This window comes from Mus musculus, chromosome 11 (assembly GCF_000001635.26).
Source record: "Mus musculus strain C57BL/6J chromosome 11, GRCm38.p6 C57BL/6J".
Taxonomy (NCBI): domain Eukaryota; kingdom Metazoa; phylum Chordata; class Mammalia; order Rodentia; family Muridae; genus Mus; species Mus musculus.
The window spans coordinates 87,219,121-87,243,896 of NC_000077.6; the positions used below are offsets into that span (position 1 = coordinate 87,219,121).

The following is a 24,776-nucleotide window of genomic DNA, read 5'->3' on the forward strand; positions in this document are numbered from 1 at the left end:
CCATTGGTTGGACCTTGATCTCAGTGAGTGCATCTAAAGATTTATGCATATACATGAAGCTGTGTTCAAGGCTTTCTTGCATATTCCCAATTAGTCCAAACCCCAAATGATTGCCAAATTTTGCTACTGTGCTCCTGTGTTTGTGTTTGAGCTGTTGTATGTTTGTAAATGTCACACTTAAAGCTGGCCAAGAGACTGTTGAAGAAGCGTGGATGTGCATAGGAGAGCACCCCCCCCACCTGCATGTACTTAGTGCCTCCTCTGTGTCCCATGGTGATAGCTTGCTTGCTGAATGCTGTGACTCATAGTTTACTGTTCTCTTAACAGCTTGCACTTTTCGTTAATAAAATTAACTTGAGAAAATGTGCCTCTGCAGTTTATTCAAAGTGGGACCAGAAGCACCACTCCCCCTCTTAAATTTTTTGCTGTGGCTGTTTAGCAGTGTAGACAAGGACATTTTCTTATGGCATTGGGCTAATAATCATTCCTTTTAAAACCAAAAGATTTCTTCATAAATAATAAAATATATGGAAAGAATAATTCTTACTCCAATCCCTAGCTATCTTATATTCTAAAATGTCCAACAAGTAGGTGGCATTTTACTTTTGGTATTTTGACTCTTCTGGGGAAGAGGCTCAGAGCCCTTGCATGCTAGGCAAGCATGTTACTCCTGAGCTAAAGTTGTCCGGGATACCCAGTGTTTCGATGATGGCAGGAGCTGCACTATGGCCACCTTGGCTGTGCTTGAAGGCAGGTGGGGAGAAGGGCAGAGGCATGATGGTAGAATCCCTTGCTGTGTCTGCTTGCCCTGGGCTCTTACACTGTGTATCAGATTCTCCCCTAATAATCCATCTTTCCTGCATCGCTTTATAGAAACAAAACAAAAGACCTTTTCTCTTTTTCGTTGGTCATAATTTTTTATTAGTTTTTCTGTTGTACTTTATTCAGCATAAGGTGTGTTTGTTTTGTGTGCATGTGTGTGCGCATGTGTTTACGCATGTACACGATAGAGGTCAGAGGACACCTTAGGTGCCATTCCTGGGTAGCCATCTACTTTCATTTTACTTGAAACCTTCCTTAAATACCTAGTTATTTATCTTAGGGGTTTTTAAATTTTTATTTATGTGTATGTGCATGGGTGTCTGAGGCCACAGCTGCACCTGATGCTCAGGTGCAGGGAATTCCGCTCACAAAGCCTCTGGAAAGCTTGAGAACCCAGCCACCACCTCTCTAACCCTGGCTTGCCTTCTTTTTCCTTCCCGTTCTTTCTTTTTGTGGCAGGGTCTCACTATGTAGCCCTGGCTGGCCTAGAATTCTCTTTGTAGACGAGGCTGCCTCTGCCTTTTCATTTCATGTGCTGGGGTTAAAGGTGTGAATGTGAGCATATTGTTTTTGAACAATTCTGACAACTTGATTGTATTCTTCAGTAATCTTTGAGATGGACAAGTTGTGTATTGTTCCCACTTGGCAAATTTGGGGAGACTGTGCTGCTCTAAGGTTGGACACCATGCTTTTTTCAGTTCATTATGCTTAACCAAACACCAATAAAAAGCTGAACAATTGTCCTGTTTTGTTGTTTTATTTTGAGATAATTTTAGATTTCTAAGAGTTAGGAAAATTGTGAGAATTCCCATGTAGCACTGGCCCAGCTTCTCCTTTTGTCAGTGTTCTGTGTAACCATGGCACAGCAACAGGGATGTAATGAACCTTGTTTGCAGTGCTTTTTTCTTTTAAGACAGGGTGTCATGTCCAGGTTTGTTGTAGATGACATGGATAATCTTGAATTTCTGACCCTTTTGATCCTCCAGCCTTCAGCTCAGGAGTGCTGGGAGTATAGGCCTGTGCCACCATCCTTAACAAGGGCTGGGTTTGAACCAGGGCCTTGTGCATACTGCCAACTCAGCTACCCTCTCAGCTTCACATTCGTCTTACATCCAGGGCCTGGAATTTGCTATGTAGACCTAGTTGGCCTTGACCTCACAGAGATCCACCCAATTCTGCCTCCCAAGTACTGAGATTAAAGGTGTCACAGTGCTCAGCTAAGCTATGATTCAACTCTCTGAGGAACTTGTATGGGGAAATCATGTTAAAAGCAAACGTGAGAATGAGGCATGTGCTTACTGCTGCTGTAATATCATGTTCCTCTCAGCCGGTGGATGAGGATGCATATAAGCCGTCCTAACGTGCCCGCACTGTTCTGGAAACTGCAGTCTCCTGCCTCACTCAGCGTCCTGGATATTAGGATTACTGACGTGTGCCTCTTTACTCAGCTAACATGATTTTTCTGTTTGGTTTGTTGTTGTTACTTTGTTTTCTAGAGAGAAACTGTGGGTCAATAAGTACCCCAGACCAACCCCACAGGGCTAATTGTAGGCCTTGCTCCTGTTTATAAATACCCAACCATGTGGAGCCTGGATCATTGACTGATATATATATATATATATATATATATATATACACACATACATATACATACATATATATACATACATACATACACTCAGTTCTTTAACTTGAGCACACTAATTTTTTTCTTTCCTTTTATCAAAACAGTTTCCTCTCAATCGCTCTGGCTGGTCCTGTAGACCTGGTTGGGTTGAACTCAGACCCTCCTGCTTCTGCTGCCTGAGTGCTGGGATTAATGGTCTGTTTTCTTTCTTTCTAACACTATTATTATTGTTGACCTATCTCCTTGTGATTAAAAAACTACCTTTTGTATCACTTGCGTGTATGTGTTTGAGATGGAGATCTACATACTGCCCCAGACTGGTTCACATGCCCATGCTCATGTAGCCCTCCTCCCCCAGCTTCCTAGGTAGCTGCATGCTGCCCCTGAACCCTGAGACTCTTAGAATACCATGTCAAAATGGCTTCTCAGGTTTTTTGGGTCTCAGCTTTCTTTACTGTCCTCTATATCGTGATTCTGAGACTCACTGCTAAGACAGATTGTTACAGTCTGCGTTCTCTTCACCTATATACACATTCTGGTGATTTTTTTTTTTTTTTTTGACTTACATCCTTTAAACTGTAGTCCTTTGGCATACAGCCTTCTGGCTTTGCAGATGTTGTATGGCCACCACAGTGCTGCCGAGAGCATTTCCATTTTCCTAAGGATTCTCTGCAGTGGCCCCTTACAAGGAAACTTCTCCCAGCATTCTGGCTGCCACTGTTCTTTTCTGTTCTTTGTCCTTTTAATTTTTCCTTTTCACAGCATCATATACATAGACTCACAGAGTATATAGTTGTGTAGTAAGAACAATTATGTCTATCCATCTTGTATGACTGTTTCCTTTCTTGGTTTGCCAAGTAGTATTCTACTAGTTGTTCTAGTGTAATCCATTCACCCACTTAAAGAATTTGGGTCATTTCTAGTCTAGCATGTTTCTTATGAGACTTTTATATGAGCTGTCTTCATTTTGAAGGGGATTGTATGTTTATGAATAGGGTCATCAGCTTTGTAATAATATAGAATGGGCTGTTCTAGCCCATGTTCTGGGAAGTAGCCTCTAAACCCTTGGACTCTCCTATGTGACAGGAGTTGTTTATAGTTGGAAGCTGGTAGTTTATTCAAACAAGATGTCTCAGGATGGGGCTTGAAACGCCAAAAGAGCCAACAGTGTAATATGCTGATAATGTTCTAGATCATCTGATTCCAGGCAGCTAATGGAATTACACTCACACACACACACACTCACACACACACACTCACACACACACACACACACACACACACACACTGGGTTCTAGAATCCTGAATGATCATGCCAGCTTGTTGGCACTGTGCCACTGTATGTCAGTGTGCCAAGGAAGGTCACCTTCTGGAACAGGAAACATCACATTTGGGACCTTCAACCTCCCCTGTGCGCCTTCCTTAGGCTGGTTCATAATTGTGTCCTCTGTTGAGAATGAAACTTCTCTGAGTTCTGTTCGGTGTTCTAGTGAGTTACAAACAGGTTTAATGGTGGAAACCTCCACACTGGGAGTCATCTGGTCAGGTGTAGAAGAATGGCCTGGGACCCTGGCCTTGAAGATGGTCTTTAAAGCAGGTTCATTTATGGCTGTGCCCAAAACCTGTATTTGACCTAAATGAGAAGGTGGTGTCAAAATTCTTTGTACTGAGTCATGTATAAGTGTATGCTGAACTGTAAAAAGCAGATAAACTTGTACTGTTTTGACTATCAGCAACATCAGATTCCACTTAAGCCCCAGAAACACTAAAATTGTTAGTGTTAGATGTTTTTCAATTATATTTCCATACGCTTGCTTTTTCAGTCTCTCTTTAACTAGAAAAGAAAGTAATGGGTTTCACTGTGACATTCTATATACTCAATGCCCAGTTTCCCCACACTCTCCCTCCTTCCTGGTCCTCTTCCTGCTTTCACAGGACATACATTCCTGTTGCCCTTTTAACATCTCCTCTTCTCATGATCCCTTTTCTAGTTTTGTGTGTGGTTTTTTTTATGTCTTAGGGAATGAACTCACATGTGTATGTTTCTAGATTCCACATATGGCAGAACACACTTGTCTTTCCTAGTCTGGCCCATTTCTTTGTTCAGCAAATTCCATCCATCATCCTGCTAATGTCATCATTCCATTCTTCAGAGTTCAAGATAATTCCATGTATTGGTAATGTATGTTTTTGTTTTAAGTCTGTTCACCTGTTGATGGCTCTAGGCTGGGCCTATTCCCTGGCTATTGTGACTAGTGTTCGGGGAGGGTAGATATGCACATGTCTCAGTGTTAAGGGGCAAGTCTTTGTACAGCCAGCAGTGGTGTAGCATGTGGTAGCTATATTTTTAGTTTTTATGGGCCCTCTATGCCAGTTTCCATAATGGTTACACCAGTTCACATCCCATGCTGATGGAGTTTCTGCCATTCTGATTAGATGTGGTGCTTGGTGAGCTTAAGTTCGAATAGCAGCACACTGTATCCCTGATTGGGATTACAGTGCCAGAGCAGGGTCTTCTTTGACCTTGAGTGAGTATCGTCCTTCATGCTGCACCTTAGAGACTTTTTTTTTAATGATATGCTGGATTGAACCCAGGGTCTTCCTTGTGTCAGACAAACACCACGCCCCTGTGACACTCCTGGATCCTCTCTTGTACTTTTGTCACTTGGTTGACACCATCACTTGGGGCTGGGCATGGCTGGCGTGCTTTGCTTAAGCTGTATTTTTAGGAATTAAGTCTAGATTGGGAGAGGAGTTCACATTTTACTTTCTACCTTGTCTTTGTAGGCCTGGTGACATTCTTATCCCTTCCAAGGGTTGGGTTTTCTTTCCTTTTGTCTTCCATCAGCTCCAGTAACTACTCCCTGATGTGAGGAACGTCATTCTGTCTGTCTGTCTGTCTTTTCTGGTCCTTTCCCTAGTCTGCTGTGTCTCTTCTGGGTAGTTAGGACCCTTCCTTGTCTTTGTTGGGAATCTGTAAAGAAAAGCCTGCAGAGTCCCCTGTGGGACATCGTGTCTCCTGCCTTTACTGTTTCACTCAAGTGTTCTTTCTAGTGGCTGCTCATAACTTATAGATAGAGTAGCAAGGCTATCTCATGCCTCCTTGATGACCTTAGGACACTTCATTTTTCTTAAGCCTCATCTTTTCACAGTTAATCTAGCCTTTTCAGTTGACGAGAGGGGGAGGGGCTCGTTCTCATCTCCATCTCAGACAGTAAAAATACCACTGTTTAAAAAACATGAAAAGTATGTGGGCTATCCTGGATTATAAAGTAAGATATTGGGTCTTTGTGTTTTAAGATCAAATCTTAGTTTATAGCCCAGGATAGCCTCAAACTGATATTCTCTCAAGTGCAGGATTACAAATGTGTGCCATCATGCCAAGTTTGATAGTGTAATTATTTTATTTAAATCATGAATCAGAGATGTGAACTATTTTTTAAAAACTCTATGTGTGTTTTCAGTTATGTGTGTTCCTGTGTATGGCTATGTGTGTGTGTGTGTACCCTCTGAGGTGAGAGTTGTCAGATCCCACGAAGCTAGAATTTAGTGGTCATGAGCTACCCGCATGTATATGTTTATAATTGAACTCTAAGGTCCTCGGAAAAACAGTATGCATCCTTATGGTGAGCCATCTCTCCTGCTTCTAACTATAAAAAGTTTAGAAAATAGTCAAGTTTAAAGCCACTGTCAGCAACATAGAAGGCCAAACCACAGCCTTGGGACTTGGAACTACAGAGAACTATTCTTTGCAGTTTTTCCCTGGTGGCATTTTAATGCATCTCATCATGTCTCTAGTTTTCACATCAGCCAGTGACGCATGGTTTTCCAGTCAGTATTTATAGAAGTAACAAAACAAAACAAAACCCCCTCTGCCTGAGGAAGCTTAAGAGCACACAGTAAGGACTATTTGCTGCTCTGTAGTTTGGGCTGTATATCCATTGGATTGCTGTTTGTGAAAACTTTATCTCTGGCTGACGCAATAGGGGCTGAGCCCCTGTTGCCTCTCTGCCCTGACAAGAACCCCTGACAGGCAGTGTTTCCTCTAGGAGAGCCTGCATAGTAGGCTTGTTTCATTGAGTCCCACCTCTTCCTCCACTGGCAACTCCATAGCCGCTCCGCTGGGCTCAGCGCCCCTGAGTTCTGGCTCTCATGTGACTACCGTGAAGGCAGGGCCTTGTCATCTCCACTCACACTGTTCTCTCTTGGGAAAAGAGCGTCTCCAAATGTGTACATTGCCAGCTTTCCAAGAAAAACTAGACAGAAGCTGTGTGCGAGGACACATCTTACCTGGAGACTGTGATGGAGCATCATCCTACAGCTACGCTAAGAGGAACACTAAACCCACCTGCTAAAGGAGGGACTCTTTATTACTGAACAATATTCAAAGAGTTTGGAGACTTAGAAACGAAAACGCTGGCTCCTAAAGCACAAACAAGAGCCTTCTACTGGTTGTTCTTAGGGTAACAGGTATCTTAAGAAAGCTCTAATTCAAATAATTGTTATACCTTAGTGGTTTTACTTCATAATTATAATATATATGGCATGTTACTTCAGAAAGAGGTCCTCATCTTTATCAAATTTTAGGATTTTTCAAACAAATAACAGTTATTAATCAAAATGTTCTTTCTTCCTAAAATATGTCATCCTTTCAGAACTTTATGTAAAGTTACAGTAGGACTGAATGATCAAGAAATTAGGAGTTTAACATTGTGTGAAATAAGTCTTACTAGTAAGGCAGTCATAGCATGTTACCTGGGTCCATCCCTTAAAACCAGTGGTTCTCTTCCAATGCTGGGCCCTATAGCACAGTTCCTGCCCATGTTGTGGTCACCCCCAGCCATAAAATCATTCTCGTCATTACTCCGTACTGTAATTTTGCTCCCCTTATCATAGCGTGAGTATCTGTGTTTTCTTCTGGTCTTTGGCGGTGTCCTTTAGCTCGGGGCCAGTTCACCTGTCCTTCTGTCTCTTCCATCTGCCCCCTTTCCTACCCCAGTTGAACCAGTGGGGGGGAAGCACAGGGGACACAGACATCTGCCTCTGTCCCCACCCCACCCCAAGCCCCGTGTGTGAGTGCTGGGTTTTTGTTTGTTTGGGGTTTTGTTTTTTGGGTTTTTTTTGGGGGGGTGGATGATAATAGTTAAAGCAGCACTTAGAAGATTTGCAGTTTTCAGTGTTCATAAGGTATAAGAAATCTACCCTTTGCAGTGGTGGCATATGCCCTTAATCCCAACATTCTAGAGGCAGGCTGGTGGAGGGGGCGTGTTTGACTGAAAGACTTTACAACTGACTCAGCTGTCCTCTAAGAATAAGACAAATAACCGGTGGTTTTTAATTGCTGAGTTTTATTAAGATATTGGCAAAATTTCAACATACTCCTTACCTGAATAAACAGTTTTAATAAATAAAAATAAGGATCACTTATGATTACAACTCAACTCAAAAGTGATCTGTAGAGTGGGTTTGTAAATCGTAACGTCACTCACTTCACTCCAGAGAGAATTCTTTGCAGAGAAATGTCCTGAACAAGAGAAAGCTCGTCTCTCACCAAAGAGCACCTAGAGAGATTACAGTGCTGTATCTGCGTTACCTCAGACGTCAGAGTTAAAGACTTCCTTTTCAAGCATGACTGCTGCGCCAGGGTGGAACCCCCTGCCCTCCTTCAGGTTTCTACTCAGTATAATGAACAGGCCTGAGCTGTTCAAGTGCTGCTGGCAGGTGCAGCAGTGGGGTTCCCCTTCAGTCAGTACGATTTGGCTGTTAGAATACTGGCAGTGTCATTGGTTTTGAAGAAACAACCATCTTTTCATAGATCAAAACAGGAGAGTGTTGGGGCTTTGTTTTTTTATCCTGGTTTTAAAAGGTGAAAAAAATCTTTTAGTAACTTATAATCCAAAGAAAATTTCCCCAAACAAAGGTTTGAACAAAACTATAGTATCCTCTTGTACTTAGGGGGAAAAGCACATTGAACAAATTGAGTTTAAAAATTAAAATAATTTAGACCTTTTCTCACAAAGCCTCAGGAAGCCTTTGGTGGGGAGGAAGAACTTGAAGCACAGCAGTTTACTTGTCCGCAACCCTGAGCTGCGTCACGCATCATGTCCATCTGCCCCTTGGATGCCGGCCTCTTACTGGCACAGTGTTCTAGCAATGGAGTGTGGTGTCATGGAAATGGAGCGGTGCTGCTGTACCAGGCGACTGTGGTCAGGACTAGACTTAGTGTTGACATTACTAACATTGTCCTTTGAAATGATGATCCTTTCAAGGCTCCTTCTGTTAAATGCAACATGGACTTTAATTGTATTACTTCAAGGACAATGGATGGCACTTATAGGTAAAGAAAAGGTATATACATGTTTTTCTGTCTGACCTCTGTTGTACAGACATAAATATTACTAATAGCCCCAGTATTTGGTGCTGTAATGTTGCCAATCTCAGTTATCCTTCCCAATATACATGTCTCAAAAAGTGAAAAAAAGAAACCTTTGAAATTCGGGACTGATGCCCTTTGAGACTCACAGTGAATGTACAAGGAGTAGTAATCTCGGTTGGTGACTTGTCTACTTTCCTATCAGATACTACACTTTCTTGTTTATATTTGTTTTGCTATTTCCTACTTTAACAAAACTGTTTTAGCAAGCAAACAAATTGATGCAGATCATGTTAATTGAAAAAGTGATACTGCCACTCTTTAAGGATCGAGTGTAGAACTTTCACCACCACTAAATTGCACAAAGAAATAGAGGTACAAAACACATAATTCACAGACTATACCTCAGCATTTACAGTTAATATATATTGTATAGATACTTTTATATCTGTCTAATAATTGTACAATCACCAGATACACCATCATTAAGTATAAGTTACAGAAATGTATAGATACCGTTAGTTAGAGGGTTACTTATTGCTTACATTAGCAAGCAGCAAATAAGGGCAGAGGATTTGAACTGAAGGGAACTACTTCCTATCACCAGTGGCATTAAGATTTAACACTGCATTTCACAAAGCACTGCTTCTTGTCTGGTTTATAGAACCAACAGCAGCATTTATCAGGCCAATAACCACTACTTTAATATTATAGAATGTTAAAGGACTTACCTTACAAATGGTACCTAACTACCTTATAAATACGCACATTGTGAACAAATGAAGTTAGTTTTTACATTATTGGTTTATTAACTTGACCACACTAGAAATACTTTTCTCTATTTTCTAGAGAGCTAGTGATATGAGAAATGGAGTTAACACTGCTGTGTAGTCAGACCTACAAAATCCAGACCTTTCAAATGGGTCTGTTTGTCCCGGTTTCATCCACCCAGTTTTTTTACCCCACTGATAAGCCTATATCACCTCAAAATTTTTCTTTTCTCCTCATTCTGATCAAAATCATTGCCAACAGGTAACCACAGATGATCTTAGCTACTTTGGGATATGAATGTTCATCTGTGTTCTGCTGCCTTGTTTTCTTAGAAATTTTGGTTTGAAAGTGACCCTGTACCTGATGGGTTGTCAACAAGACCTGGGCTTCAAAAAACAACAACCATGTGTGAGGGCCATGTGTAGGCAGAGCATGAGAGAGAGGAGGATGAAATTAACACTGCTGAGGAGGAGCCGCGGGTATTCCTCTCCACCTGTGTATCACAGGTACTGTCGGAGAGGGGTAGACCGACTCCAAGGTCAACAGAAAACACTGAGAATCTCCGCTTACTCTCAAGTTTTGAAAAATAAAAGCTATAGATTAACAGTGTAACCATTGCTGAAGAGAAGCTGAGTTTTGGTCTCTTTAACAACTTGATGTAACCATGATATATGTTAGTCATCTATGTCTTGAAATTTGGGAATCTTAGCCCTCTGTGGGTCTGGAGAATGCAGCATGAATTGTGTTACGTAGACCGTGGATAGGAGCAGCAGTGCCTCAGCAAGAACATTTAGCAGTGCCTGCACTGGGAGCAATGGCTCTAGCAGCTACTCTTGCCTGTTGGCCTGACTGGCCCAGGGTGGGGGTGAGGGTGGGGAACATGAGGACATGGATGCATTCATGGCTGAGAGAAACCAGGCTGCCTCACTGAACAGATACGATCGCGTACTTGCTGTCTTTATGCTTTGAAACTTTGAAATGGCAGAAGGTGGTTGATTTAAAACTATATACCTTAAGTATTGAAAGGATTTAAAACTATATAAACTATAACTTAAGTATTGAAATGAGAAGCACATGACCTGTCACTGTAGTCTGAAGCAAGTAGCTGGACTCTGGCTTGTCTTCCAGTTATAACTAAACAGCCCTGGCTCTCAGTAATCTGCATTCTCCTTTGCACTTGGCCTCTGGGTTCACACTCAGCCTCCTTCATACCAATTACTTCATTCCCTTGGGGAAAACAATTTTAGAGAAGTTAAAACTATCATTTTTTTCATTCTCCAAACTACGTTTTATATTATAATAATATATGCCTTTGCTGTCTGTAAACATAAAAAAAAGCAGAAAATATAGAAATGCTATTTCACAACTCTTTTTAAATGGCATGATTCTTATATTGTACCTCACATCATCTCTGCTAAACCACTTTATTCCTGAGATGAAGGTACTGTGAAAAACATTAGCATCATAGGTTACAACCAGCTGATGGTGGTCTCCTAAAATGCCAAGTAACAAAATCCCATCAAAAGCACCATAACAGGTTATAAAACGTTCAAATAACTAAAACCTTATGAAGTATTTTAATTAAAAATGTCATAGTTGCCTTTCATTTTCTATGAAAAGTGAATGATCTTACTGTATCCTGCCTCCCAAGTCTGAGAACATGACACTTTGGTACCGGCTTACTGCGTCTCATCAGCAGTTTAGGCCCGTGTGGCTTTTAGGCTTTCACCTACCCACACAATTGGGAAGAGATGCTCCATAGTCCCCAAGATCTTGAGGGACATTTCCCAACAAAATTTAATTCTGCATTGTTTCCTTTAGAGTAGGCACATCAGACCAGATAGTTGCGATTTCCATACCATATATTCTGACTCGAATAACTTTCAAGCTTCCACTAGTGACGTGAAGGGATGGTGGAGAGGGGCTGTCTGTGGTATAGAGACACATCACAGGGACCAGTTGAATAATTTCTCTAGTGAAACCGCCAATACTTTTGATTAGATTGAAAATGCTATTTTGAATTTCCTAACAATCTATGTACATTTAAGGGTTGAGCCATCCGTGGATTCATAATGAAGCACATGTACGTTAAAAATGTCTACCTTGTTTCTACTCTGATAGTTATATTTCTGAGAGAACTAGCTAGCCTATGTTGAAGAAAAAGTCTTAAATTTTATAGCTCCAGGGAAAGTCTGGGCATGGAATATCATTACGCTTTCTGATCTTCACATTTCCACTATATCCTTCCCAACTATTTTCCCTCCATGGCAAAGAACTTCTTAACATCTTGTTTCTCTTCCCACTTCGAGTAAGTGAGGAGAGGCTAATGCCTATTTTGTGAGAAGGCTCTCGAGCAGACAGAAACGAGTAAAACTTTGGATTAAACCTGAATCCACGCTGCCTTTTGGAGTAGTGGTGGCGTAAATGATACAACCTAGACGCTGTCTTCCCCCGGGATTTGAACTGTTCATTTTCCAACCCAGAACTGACAGGAGACAAGTTCTCCATTCTGCATATCTGTTGCCCTGTTGAACCCAAATTAAAAGAAACCCGAGGCTCTCCAGCACCACTCCGTTCAGGCAATGATGACTTGACTGATCTCTCCTCCATTATTAGCTCATTAAGATCTTTCTTTGGTGCACCAGGACCAATCATCTCAACTGGTGGCAAAAATTGGGTACTGTGAGGTTTGCTTGCTTCTATTTGTGTGAGATCTAGGTAGTCTGGATCTTCCAGCACGTTGATTTGGGGCCCTGGGCTGAGGCTAGTTCTATCAGTGAATGAATCCACTCGCCCCTCATAGCCTAGATCGGCGGGTGCTGAGCACTGGTGCTGTGGCCAAGGGCGCTTGCACTCTCCATGAGTCTCCTTATCATCCCCACCATCTTCTTGCCCTCCTTGAAAAGAGTTCTCTGTCCACTCTGACTCCTCACTAACATTTACAGCCTTGTTCATGTCCCTCAGGAATACCACAATAACAGTGATGTTATCACTTGACCCCGCATCACGAGCCGACGCTACTAATTTGTGGGCAACCATGCTGCTGTCTCCGTTATTCTCTTTCAAGTGGTCAGACACAACCTTCACTGCCTCGTCAGGGTTCACGGTGTCATAGAAGCCGTCACAGGCCAGAATGAGGTAGTCTTCAGTCCCATCCAAAACAGTGGAGGCCGAGTCTGCGTCTCCACAGATATACGGCTTGTGCTCAGCATCTCCTGGGGAGTAGAAGGGAAGGCCGAGCGTCAGAAGGCAGGTTGTGGCTCACCTCAATGTTCGGTATGCTTAAGGTCAATACTGGAGTAACTTCATGGGAAATTTTTACTTAACAACTGTAAACGACACACTTGAGTCCTGTGTTACTTTGATGCTGTTTATATTTGCTAGTTGCAGGGCTCAGTTCCTCTTTGGCTTTATATTCTCAGACTTGTACTTTGATGAAAGCAACAATCACATCAAGTCTAAATTTGCTGCTGTACTGAAAATATCAGTCATATATAGGAGTACTCTTAGTTTAGTAGATTTGTTTGGTTTATTTACAGCTTGAGAATATTGTAGTGGAAAAATCCTAAGTTCTCCCCATTTTCCTCATTAAACAATTCCCTGTTATTTTTTTTAAGACATTGATAAGTAGGTTTGTGTTGTGAACATGGAGGAAGGTTTGAGTTACAAGGGACTGGAGAGATAGCTTAGCAGTTAGCAGCACTACCTGCTCTTTCAAAGGACCTAGGTTCAAATCCCAGCACCCACATGGTAATTCATAACTGTCTGTAATTCTAGTTCCAGGGAATCTGAAAACCTCACACAGACATACATGGAGGCAGAACACCAATGTAAATAAAAATTTAAAAAGCCAAGTGTGATTTCCCTAAGGCCAAGGAAGCTTGTGGTTTTATGCATAGTTTACATATGGAGCTAGGCCTGTATTATAGCCCCCTTGGTATTGGGTCCACTTGGCTTCTCTTTGATGCTTTGTTTAATGTCTTGTAATATCTGGAGAATGGACAGAAAATCTACACTAAGCGTCTTCATGTCTTCACAGATGACCCACCTGTGTTGCCCTTGTTCACCCGACCCCATACACTTACAAACAACAGAAGCAGACACTGCTCAGGTCACCCATCTTCTCATGCTTTCAGACCTTTACATTGCAGGCACTACCAGATCCTGCATTGTTTTCCTATAGTCGCTTGGAAAAGAGCTGACTTTGTTCTTAGCCACCAAACATATGTGAAGTAGTCCCCTATAGCTTAGTGTTGAGGACAGCACTGGGATCAGCCTGCCTAGCTCCAGATCCTAGCTCTTCCACATGTATCTGCTGTAAGTTCCCTCTTGCCTCAGATTTCTTTCAAGCTTGTCAGGCTCAGAAGAGTTCAATAGGACCCCTGTGGCTAAGCTATAAAACTATATGGGTCATATGCTGTATCCAGCATGTTGAGTGCCTATATACCAGGAAAATGACTAGTTACTAATATACCTATTTAGGTTAATGTATCTGTAAATAAGAAATCTGCAAAGAGGGCCTTTTGATCCTATATATTCCCAACTTCACTATCCTCCCCACTTTTATTTTTTCTTTCTTTTTTTTTTTTCTTGAGCCAAGGTCATCTCATCCACGTAGCCCAGGCTGGCCTCTAGCCTGCTTTGCAGCCAAGACAAATGCCTGATCCCCTTGCCGCCCGCCTCCTCCCAGCTGCTGGAATCCTAAGTGTGCACTACCACTCTCACCAGCCCACAGACTGTTGAAGCGAGTTGCACAGGCAGGATTCAGAGTCCCCACCAGTCCACTTCACTCATCTCTCCTATTTTACCTGATTGAAATATTTTCTGAACTCTACTTCTAAAAATAAATGTGATCTGAGTCATACTGTTCCAAAAACCGTTGTTTTAGTGCTAACAACTAGAGACCATTGCAACTGTCAGTTTAGAAGAGAACATGCAAAGATCTGCAGAGGAAATGCTGCCAAGAGTCTGGCTTCTCACCTGCTCTCATGTTGAGTGTCAGATCTATGACATTTCGCCCCCAAATTTGGTAGGAGGGCACAAACATGCATTCCATGGTGGGGGGTGGCAGTTTATCTTAGTCCTCCTCTCTCCATATGCTAGGAAATGTCCGAGCCTCAGTCAGCTTTGGCTCAGAAGTGCAGGGCTCAGGTGAAACAGTTGACAAGCTTTGTATTGTCAAAGCTTTAGTGTCATTTGTTTTTTAAGTGGAGTTGAACTGTTCCTTAGGCCCTTTCCTGCACCTTTCAGCCCATTCCAATGACTCCCAAACCTTACATTCCTCAACTCCTTAGTCCAGTTCACCAGGCTCTTGGCGGATTCGTTAATACTTTGGTGTGGGTGGGAGTATGCAGAGTTGACCTCTACCCTCTCTCATAGTCAAGTTGTTGGTTTCTTTAACTCTCTTCCTATAAATATATTCAAATCTACTTTTTATTTCAACACTGTAATATGTAGCCTAGCTAAGCCTGAAACTTCCTTTCGGTCCCATCTTAGCCTCCCAAGTGCTGGGATGACAGGCATGGACCACCATGCCCTTCCATATCTCAGTTAGTGTGTTCTTGCACTTACCAATTGAAAACATTTCTCTTCAATACTACCAGTTATTCCCTACTTAAAATTGCATTTCATTTTTAAGATTTGTTTTGTGTGTATAATGTTTTTTCTGTGTTTGTATGTTCACCACATGTGGGCCTGGGGCCTGAAGCTCTTAGAAGGGGGCATCAGATCTCCTAAGCTGGGATTGACAGATGGCCATGAGCTCTCATGTGAGTGATGGGAGTCAAGCCTGGACCCTCTGCAGAAGACACGCATGCTCTTTGCTGCTGAGCCCTGTCTCTAGTCCATAATACCATTGCTTTCTTCAACCTATTTCTCACATGGGACTTCTGCAACCCTTGACTTCTGCAAGCCCTCTTTTCCTGCCATCTGAACAAGTCACTGCTCTGTCACTCATTTTTCCTGACTTGTTCCTTGATTTAAGAGTAGGGCAGTTGTGTGCTATGAGTGTGTCAGACCCAGTTGTGAATGAGGTATATAGCCACCTTACACGTGAATCAGGAACTGGATACCAGTGCTCTCACTTCATCAAAGAGCAAACAGTACCGAGACACTGCCTTCCCAAGATCAGTAACCTACAGAGTGGCAGAGCCATTATCCAAACCGTGTCTGCCCACTGTGTTGCCTTACGTCACTGATGTATCCTCTGGGAATTGTTACTCATACCTGTAGTTTCAACATTGGCTGCACACATGATCAATAGCATTGCCAAGGTGCGATGAGTTACTAAATCCTTATGTCCAACTCAGAACTTTCAGCTAAACACCAAATCTGTATTTCTAAGTATATACAAAATCTCTTCCAAGACATCCCATCAGTACCTAGAATTGAAACCCATCAGTAGCTAGAATTGAAAATAAGTCAACTGAACTCACCCCCCCCCCACCAACTGCTGCTGCTTTATTACAAATGCTTCATCATCTTCCCACTCATAAGTCAGAAACCTGGAAGTTAGCTTTCCTCTTCCTCACAAACTATCATCTGTCTCACCGGTTTATAGCCTCCTCCGTGTCTCCCGTTTTAGATGGCCTCGTCTCCAGCTCTGTTCCCACAAGCCTTCTAAATGATCTCCCTTCTAGGCCTGGTACACTCGCCTCAATCCTCCCTCTGCCTATAACTGCGAGTGCTTGGAGAGACAAGCCTGCTCATGTGGACTCTGCTTGGTCACTCACTGCCGTCCAGACCATCACAGGCTGGCAGAGACACTTCTCTTGACCAGTTCACCCTCTGCTCTCACCTTGAGTACTCATTGCTACTCCTAAAACTATTTATATCCTGGGGTTTCCCTCCTTAAACATAGTGTGTCTCCCTATCTACCTGCAAAGTCATTTTATCTGTGATGTCGACCTTATTCTGTCTTAGGTGTCGCTTCCTGAAGTGCTGCTTTGGTTTCGCCTTGTGCTCTATTTTTAGAATCAAGGCCGGCATCTACCCGTTAGGTTGCCTCTGTGGGGATACATCAGTGTCCTGACAAAACACTCTCAGAAGGAAGAGTTCTTGACCAGTTCTAGTTGTCAAAAATACTTGTACCTAAGAGGATATTTTAGGCTTGAGAATTTCCCCTCTTTTGGCATTGTTCCACAGTAACTAATTGCTCCCTTATTGTAAAGAAAAAAATGTTCTTCATGAGGTATTTGTATTCACTTAGCTTCTCATGTTCATATTCGGGGAACTTAACAGTTTGCCAGCATCTTTTCAAGGAGTAGGAAGGATTCGAATCACCAGTGAAACTAAACCCAATCTTTAAGGTTGTCTTATTCTGGAATCTTTGGTAATGATAAACTAGTTTAGTAATTAGATATGACCTTTGTGTATGCTAGCTTTGTCTATATTCAGTTGCTTCTTTAAAAATATCTGCCTGTTTACCCATGAAGACATACATGTATTCTTTTTCAAATGCTGGCAGTCCCAAGCAGTCAGCCCCAGCACATACACATGAGCAACACACTAATTGTATTTACATGTGACACTGGGCAGAGAAGAAAAGCCAGCTGGGAAGAGAAGCTAACCCATGAAGCCTGACAACACACTCAGCCCAGACCTAGACAAAGGCAGGCACAGCCCATTCCTTGAAGTTACGTCTACAACTTTGTACAGACAGTCGCCTGTTGAAGCTGTTTTATAGTAGCTTCACCCCTTTAAAAGGCTTAAGTCTTAGGGAGACCAATTCTTCTTTAGTGCTGGAAGTGCACCTGCGTGTGTAGAGCTTGCCTGGCATGCATGAAGGCCTGGGTTTGTTCCCTGGTGTGAATGGGGAGGGAAGGAAAAAGAAAAAGTGAACTTGAGCCCGAGATGATCTGACTGGGCATTTTCTGGGCCAGGTGTGGTGTATACACCTTTAATACCAGCACGCGAAGACAGAGTCCAGGTTGGTCTGCTTAGACCCTCTCTCATAAAACTGTGTGTGTATATATATATATATATACATATATACATTCTAAATATTTCCACATTTAGAAAATAGTTTTGTATAAAAAGTGTGTTTTAAAGAATTCTGTTCATGTCACTTTATAATTCACCAAAAAAACTGTGACATTCGGAAAGAACCTCCCATTTTCTGCAACAATGGAGTGAAGCAATCATTGGTTTTAAGCAGATTTTTCACTAAATTGGAAGCTCCTATTTAAAAAAATAGAAACTGATATTCAATATTCCTTGACATGAGTCTTATTTTATAATGAATTTTAAATGTATAAATAGCCAGGTGGACTTAAATAACTGTAAAGTCATCTGGTTGTTATTTTAAACAATGATAAGCATTCTGAGCATATAAACAGCATCTGAAGTTCCTTCATAGCAAAGTTAACACAACACGACGAGCTAGGAACCTGGAGAAAGGAGATTCATGTTTTCCTACCGATGGCTCTGGAGACGGACAGGCTTCCATTCACCCTCCAGGCGCCAAACCAAACCACACAGCCTCCAAGGGCCTCAATTCGCTGCTTTTCATCCTAAAGAGCAGTGCAATAAAAATCAAATAACTGCATTCAGGATTTATTCATCTGCTTTACAGTAAGTAGATATACTGCCCAACATCAGAAAGCTTGTGTAAAGGCTTTCTGTATTTCTCCTTTAGGAGGAGGGCATACTCAAAGAATCCCAATTAAGAACTACAGAGCTGCCATTATGACATGCTCTGTTGGAACAGATCATACATACCTCTCTGTCTGGCTTGTGTGGTTTCATTAGTTCAACAGCTTGCCCCTTTCTTACCAGCATGACCTGGGAATCGCCCACCCATGCCACGTGGAGCATGTTGCCTCTGATAAAAGTCACTACTCCTGTGGTCCCACACCGTAAGCTCTGGAAATAATGGAAGACCAGAGTCAAAGAAAATAAAGACAGAAAATCCTCCTTGCGGAGCAATTTATAATTAATACAAGCTGCATTTGAGGCAGACTATAAGTAACATAATTTCACATTACAAACTCATGTGTCTCAGAGCATTTTATTTTATTTTTGAAAAGAGGTCTTCACTTGTGTAACCCTAGCAGCCTGGAACATGCTGTGTAGACCAGGCTGGTCTCCAACTTACACAGGTCTGCCCGCCTCTGCTGCGATTAAGCATCGTGCCTGGCTCAGAGAGTTTTATGTATATTTTTGTTTATAAACACAAGTCTACTTGATCTGTGATATGCACAACGTGGATAATTATGTTTCATTTTAAGTAAACATTTTCTTTAAAGGGCTGGTAGGAGGACTGAATAGAGATGGCTCAGTGATTAAGGGCACAGGCTGCTCTTTCAGTGGACCCCAGTTTGAGTCACCCATATGATGGTGACTCACAACCATGTCAACTCAGTCCCAGGCCATCTAATGTCTCCTCCAGCCTCCATGGGCATTGCATGCCTCTGGTGCACAGAAATACATACCCATACTCGTAAAATATAAAGTATTGATTAGCAAATTTAAATACCAGGTAAGAATGCTCAGAATTTAAAGGGTCTTGCTGCCAAGCCTCAAGCCTTAGTTTAATCCTGATACTCAACATGGTGGACATAAAGAACCACCTTCTGTAAGCTGTCCTTTCCTCCAAATGCACTTAGTGGCATGCATGTCCACCACCACCACCACACACACACACACACACACACACACACACACACACACACACACGCATGGGGGCAGAGAAGAAAGAGAAGATGCTTGGGTGTTTGTTTTGAAACATGGAATATTCTGTGATTTGTCCAAGGGTTGGTAATACTGTTCACTATGTGAAACCTCTCAAGTCTTGGTTCTTCCTGGTTCACTGTTGAGACAAGGTCTCACTGTCATTCTGGTTAGCCTAGAACTCCTGGAGAGCGTTTGCCTTTGCTTCTCAAGTGCTGGGACTAAAGGCATGTACCACCACACCCGACAGTCCTCTTCTTAAATGGCTCCAGTTCTAGTCTGCTTCATTTGTGAACTACTGGGTAATCAGTGAGTTGGTATAGTTGTACAGTGTGTGTGTGTGCGTGCGAGCGAGTATGTGCATGCATGCACATGTGTATGTGCGTGTATACAAAGCATTGCAGCATTGCTTGGTACAGAAGAAATGTCCCCAGTCTCTGGATATTGTGGAACTGAGACAGCATATACTCACTGAAGAAGATGCTTATATACCTTTAAAAACAAAAAACCAGAGAAGCCTTCCCTAGAGTATTTTTAGGGAGCTTTGATTGGGAACACTGCATAGAGAGCTAACAGCCTGGGATGTCACTGCAGTAGCTACCACAGTACTTAAAGCTCTTGATCCCACTATACCAAAATGACATCTCCATTTGACATGAGTCACCACCAAATAAGCATAACGCTGTTACTAAGGACCTGGCCCAAATTAGAACAAGTACGTCAGGGGTGGCAAAGGGCTTCTTGTATCCAATGAGAAAAACAACTTTTCTTTTTTCCCTATATAGGAAAAGTTTGTTATAAATCCTCACCCACCAATAAAATGTCTTCCCACACAGAATGTTCAAAAACTCAGCCCTCTGGAACACACGATATAAAGACACTTCAGTGCATATGCCCTGGAGAGAACAGGAGGCAGGGCTGCCTCACAACAGGAATAGCTACTTTCCCCAGCAGTAAACAGCACATGGAAGCACAGGAAGGAGAGAGCGGACTGCTGGGAGGACCCTGAATTATGCAGCAGCATTGGCAGGACAGACACAGCACCAGTGACAGCAAGTGACGGAAACAGAAAACGGGATGTCAGGTTTAAAAAGACATTATTGTCCCATGTTGGCGACTAGATTGCCAACCTCTCCATTCCCCCAGGCTCACCTTGTTCCCAAGCTCAGAGGCAGCAGGCTTCAGAAAGGCAGAGCCCAGCAGTGTGCTGGCCCAAAGCTGGGGGAAGGGCTGTGGCCATCTTGGGTTCTCTTTTGCAGCCCCACCTCTACCTGGGAGTCTTAGTGGTTCCTATAGCTACCGTGTGTATTAGTCCGAACTTAGGGGTGAAGGTAGATACTTCTCTTGCTTGTTACCAAGTGGTTCATCATTCTTCGATTGATTCAAAGCCCTACTGATGCTTTATAGCATAACTATGAGATCAGACAACGGACCAAATAATAGTCTGATCTTTCCATTTTTGAGTCATGTGGCAGAATTTAACTTACTGTGTGTATCTTAATTTGTAATTACTTTTGACAAGTAGAAAAATGTACATTTTCTATTTAGCCTGCCCCCAGCTAAAAATCCAACAGTGTCATAGATAATTACATTTCATTGCCCAGAATGGTAAATAGATAGAGATAATATATTTTACTTTTAGAATTTAATATGGAAGTCCTAAATTTCATTCAGAGTAAAACACTTAGGTCTGACCAGCCTTAGAAAGCTAGGACATGAATTCTGTCTTGTCTTCCTAGTAAGAGAGAAATCAGCTCAGGGGTCATCTAAGGTCCCCCTCTCTGCACGGTAAACAGCAGCCTACTCATGCGAATCAAAGCGATGGAAGGAATCCCAGCTGCTGTTTCTGTTTTAAAACTGTTGTTTTCAGTTCACCACATCCAGATCTTGTCTGCAAGGGTGCTTAGAGAGGTAGCCAACCAGGGTGGGGGCCGGGCTGGGGACGGGGGCGGGGGTGGGACACAACTCACCTGCCCAATCCAGCAGCCAGCAGCACTTACAAAAAGCAGCCAGAAAACCACAACCTGACTCTGCTTTACAGTCTTATCAGTGTGCCCCACAGAAGGAGTCCTCAAGAGGAAACTGGATTTAGAATTGAGCGTCTGTCTGTCTGTCTGTCTGTGTCTTTGTATAGTTTAGATGATGTGTACCTTTAACCACAGAGACTGGTTGAACTTGACTAGTGCAGCAGTAGCCAGAGTTCACAAGGACATGCCATACCTCCCTGGCTGCCTTCTGCACAAACCGCTCATCTGTGACACGGAAGGCCCGGCAGAGAGCCTCAGCAGGATCATGGGGAAACATCTCCTGGCGCACTAAGTTAACGTGTAGGTGAACGGAGGCATAAATAGCAGCGTCCACTCCCCCATGGCCATCAAACACTGCAAAGTATGCTTGTTCCTCCTGGTCCTGTCAGTGGAGACACAAAACAGTTAAGGAATGGCACCCGGCACCATGCAAGTGATCTGGTGCCCTGGAGCCAGCCATCTTCTGTGTTTGTCATTCAGATCATGAGACTCAATGTTTCCCTTCACTCACATGCCTGATCAGCTGCTGCATACCTGCAGTGCTAGGGCATCTGTGTTTACACACACAGCCCTGGAACATATCATGCCCAATTAGTGCAGGCTGGAGCGCCCTCTCTGTGAAACTTGTTATCTTGTACCATGGAAACCACCCACATGCATTTGCTTCAAAATCATAGTTGCGAGGAAGAGGAGGAAAGACGGTGTGAGGAAGAAGTGAGCAAAAGCCGTTCTGCATGGAGTACTTCTTTCAAAATACCACAGAACAATAAAACATTCCAGCACTGAGCCAATTGTGTTCAGGTCTAAAATACCAGAGATTAAAAACATACACAGTTCTGTATGATAATGCCTCTTTCACACATCATTCTTGGTCACATTGAATTCTTACTGCCATAAATAGTCTCTAAGCTTGTTAACCAGCCTTGAGCCACGTCAGATGCCCAGTGTCGTGGTGTGCCTGGCAACTTAGCTTCAGCCTCAGTCTAGGCTTTAGCACCCGTTTCTCAAAGGCCAGCTGCCAGCATCGCTCTTACCTTCTGCTGTGTCTCGAGTTGCTTGCTTCATTTTCAGCTCAGGTGCTTAGATCTGTCTCTGATGTGTGTGAGTCACTGGGGTTTGAGTGACTCCTGCGCTCCCTGGAGGCAGCAGAGGCTAAGGACTTCATTTGTGAGTCTTTCCATTTTTTTCCTTGGGACTCTGGGTTCTGTCATGCACTCGTAAACAAATCTTTTCTTAGGGGGCTGTTTTTGTTTGCTTGCTTGCTTTGGGTTTTTCTTTCTCTTTCCTTAAAATTGACACAGCGTCATGTAACCCGAGTTGAGCTGAGTTTTGCTAAGGCTGAGGGGCTGCCCTACCTTCACACTTGTGTCAGAGAGAGAGATGACACAGGCATATCTGTGCCTTGGAAAACGTCTCTTTAACAAAAACACCATATATAACTGTCCAGTGAATAATGGTAACACTCAAAAATTAAGAAACCGATATCTACTTTCCAGACACTGACACTAGTATGTCTTATATTTTAAGCAAAACAATTTATAGTGCCATTAAAGATTGACTAAACAGAATCTGGCTAAAGTTATACTCAATTTCAACAACTCAGTGTAATATCAGAAACGCCAGCAGTCAGGCAAAGTCGTTGCTGCATTAGTGGTGGGGTCTCCGCTAACTCGTGCAACATCTCTAGGCTTCACTCCCAGCACTATACAATTTTCTTTTAAAATAGTGTAGTTTTTATAGGGAAAATGTATAATGATGTATAATTTGTTTAAATAATAAACATAAAGAAATAACACCCTCATGTCTGTATATCTGTGGCTTGGTTTTGTTTGGGTGGGGGTGTTTAGTAGGACTTTGGATAGGTGAGACAAGCATTCTATATCTGCATGCCTACGTGTGTGCTTTGGTTTCTGACACAGGGCCTTGCTGTGTAGCAGCTCTCCTGCCTCAGCCTCCAGAATCCTGGATTACAGGTGTATACCACCACACCTGGCTCTATTTTTTTTTTTTTTTTTTTGGTTTTGATTTGTTGGGTTTAGTTGGTTGGTTGTTTTTTTTTTTTTTCAAGACAGGATTTCCCTGTGTAGCCCTGGCTGTCTAATTTTGTAGATCAGGCTGGCCTCAAACTCAGGATCCGCCTGCCTCTGCCTCCCGAGTGCTGGGATTAAAGCCGTGCGCCACCACGCCTCCCAGCCCATATAGTGTAAGTCAGGATCATAGCATACATAAAGTTTTACCGTCCTACTTTATGTCATTAGCATTTCTGCATGTCACTAAGTACTATTCAGACACATCTTGACGAGAGACACATTTCCCTTAATTTTTAGGTCATTTCTGATTTATTTTGTATTAATAATGCTAAAACACTTTTGTCAAACACATATTTAAGACTTAGGTGTATTTCTGTTGTGATGAAGAATTTTAAATGAAGTTACCAGATAAAAAAGTATAAGAATTTGCAAAGCTCTAAATAATCACTGCTAAGTAGCCTTCAAAACCTGCTTTGGTGCGTCAAGGCAACTAACGCTTCAGAGCTAGGCCTTTGGACTTCATTTCAAATTTGGAGAAAAATGAAAACCATCCAGGTTAACATCCAGAACTAAGGCCTTCAATCTGAGTCTTGAAGTAGCTGTAGAGGCAGCCTTTGGGTACATTTGCATGGGCACAGCGCTGGAAACAAAGACCAGGTGCTGTCTCTCTTGATCCCTGACTGCTCTTTAGCCCTTGACAGTTTTGTATAGTCAACACACTACCGAATGTGTCTTTAGATAGCCCTGTCCTGGTGGTATTTTCAGTAGCCACTAACCTTGCCTGGTACAGTCTGGGGGTTGTAAATTGGCATGGAAATTTAAAGCAGGTTCTTGTTGGTGCACAGCACAAATTAGTTATATATGGGGACAGTAGTTTTTTTTTTCCTTTTGGTTTTATTTTTGGGTTTTATTTTTTTCATCTTCAGATGTCTCTGATGCAGCTTATATGAAGATAATTGTTGTTTTGTTAACTGAATACCACTCTGTAATTGCAAAAAAAAAAAAATGCGGCTTTTTGTTGACATTCTGAATGCGTAAATACAATTTTTTTTATTAAAAAAAAGTTAAAGCTGAAGTTTAAAGTTAGCTGCTGCTAAGTGAAGGAAACACTGTGCTGTGTATAAAGTACTACACTGCCATTTTGAAGTGATGGACTTAACAGAGGAAAGAAAAGGTGAGTGACAGGCAGGGAAACAAACCCTCCTTTGTTTGCATTAGCATAATACATCTAATAGAGAGAGAGAAGACAGCAAGAAAATGGTTATTAAGCTGACAAGGCTCGTATGGATCCCGTCTGTCAGTCACAGAGATGTGTGGAGTATAATTCCAACTACTTTCTATCTCAGAGACCCAGATTTTAAAAAGAAAATCAGATGAAATCAAATTTGTCTCAGCCTTAAATGTATCCTTTTATGTTGTTTTTTGTTGCTTCAGCAACATGGTATACTGAGAACTTA

General features: G+C 42.3%; 2 protein-coding genes across 9 annotated transcripts in view; one reads left to right on the forward strand and one right to left on the reverse strand.

Annotated features, from left to right (window-relative positions):
* Trim37 (tripartite motif-containing 37) overlaps window positions 1-24,776 on the forward strand; it is a 124,085-nt gene that overhangs the window by 92,331 nt on the left and 6,978 nt on the right. For 4 of the 8 annotated variants that reach the window (NM_197987.2, NM_001363027.1, NM_001363028.1 and 1 more), the window contains one exon: window positions 1-1,566. This exon is cut by the window's left edge and continues 869 nt beyond it. The exons of 3 other annotated variants lie outside the window; for them this stretch is intronic. The gene's annotated coding sequence lies outside the window, so the exon portion shown is untranslated. Of the gene's footprint in view, window positions 1,567-24,776 lie in introns of those variants that run through there. One more of the 8 variants, XM_006534072.3, reaches the window with a different exon arrangement.
* The window catches only part of Ppm1e (protein phosphatase 1E (PP2C domain containing)), a 132,089-nt gene continuing 115,098 nt past the window's right edge, over window positions 7,786-24,776 (reverse strand). The window contains exons 4-7 of the mRNA NM_177167.4: window positions 21,483-21,671; window positions 18,312-18,455; window positions 18,010-18,103; window positions 7,786-12,808 (exon numbers count right to left, since the gene is read on the reverse strand). Coding sequence (NP_796141.2) covers window positions 11,760-12,808; window positions 18,010-18,103; window positions 18,312-18,455; window positions 21,483-21,671 — 1,476 coding nt within the window. The 3' untranslated portion in view covers window positions 7,786-11,759. The remainder of the gene's footprint in view (window positions 12,809-18,009; window positions 18,104-18,311; window positions 18,456-21,482; window positions 21,672-24,776) is intronic.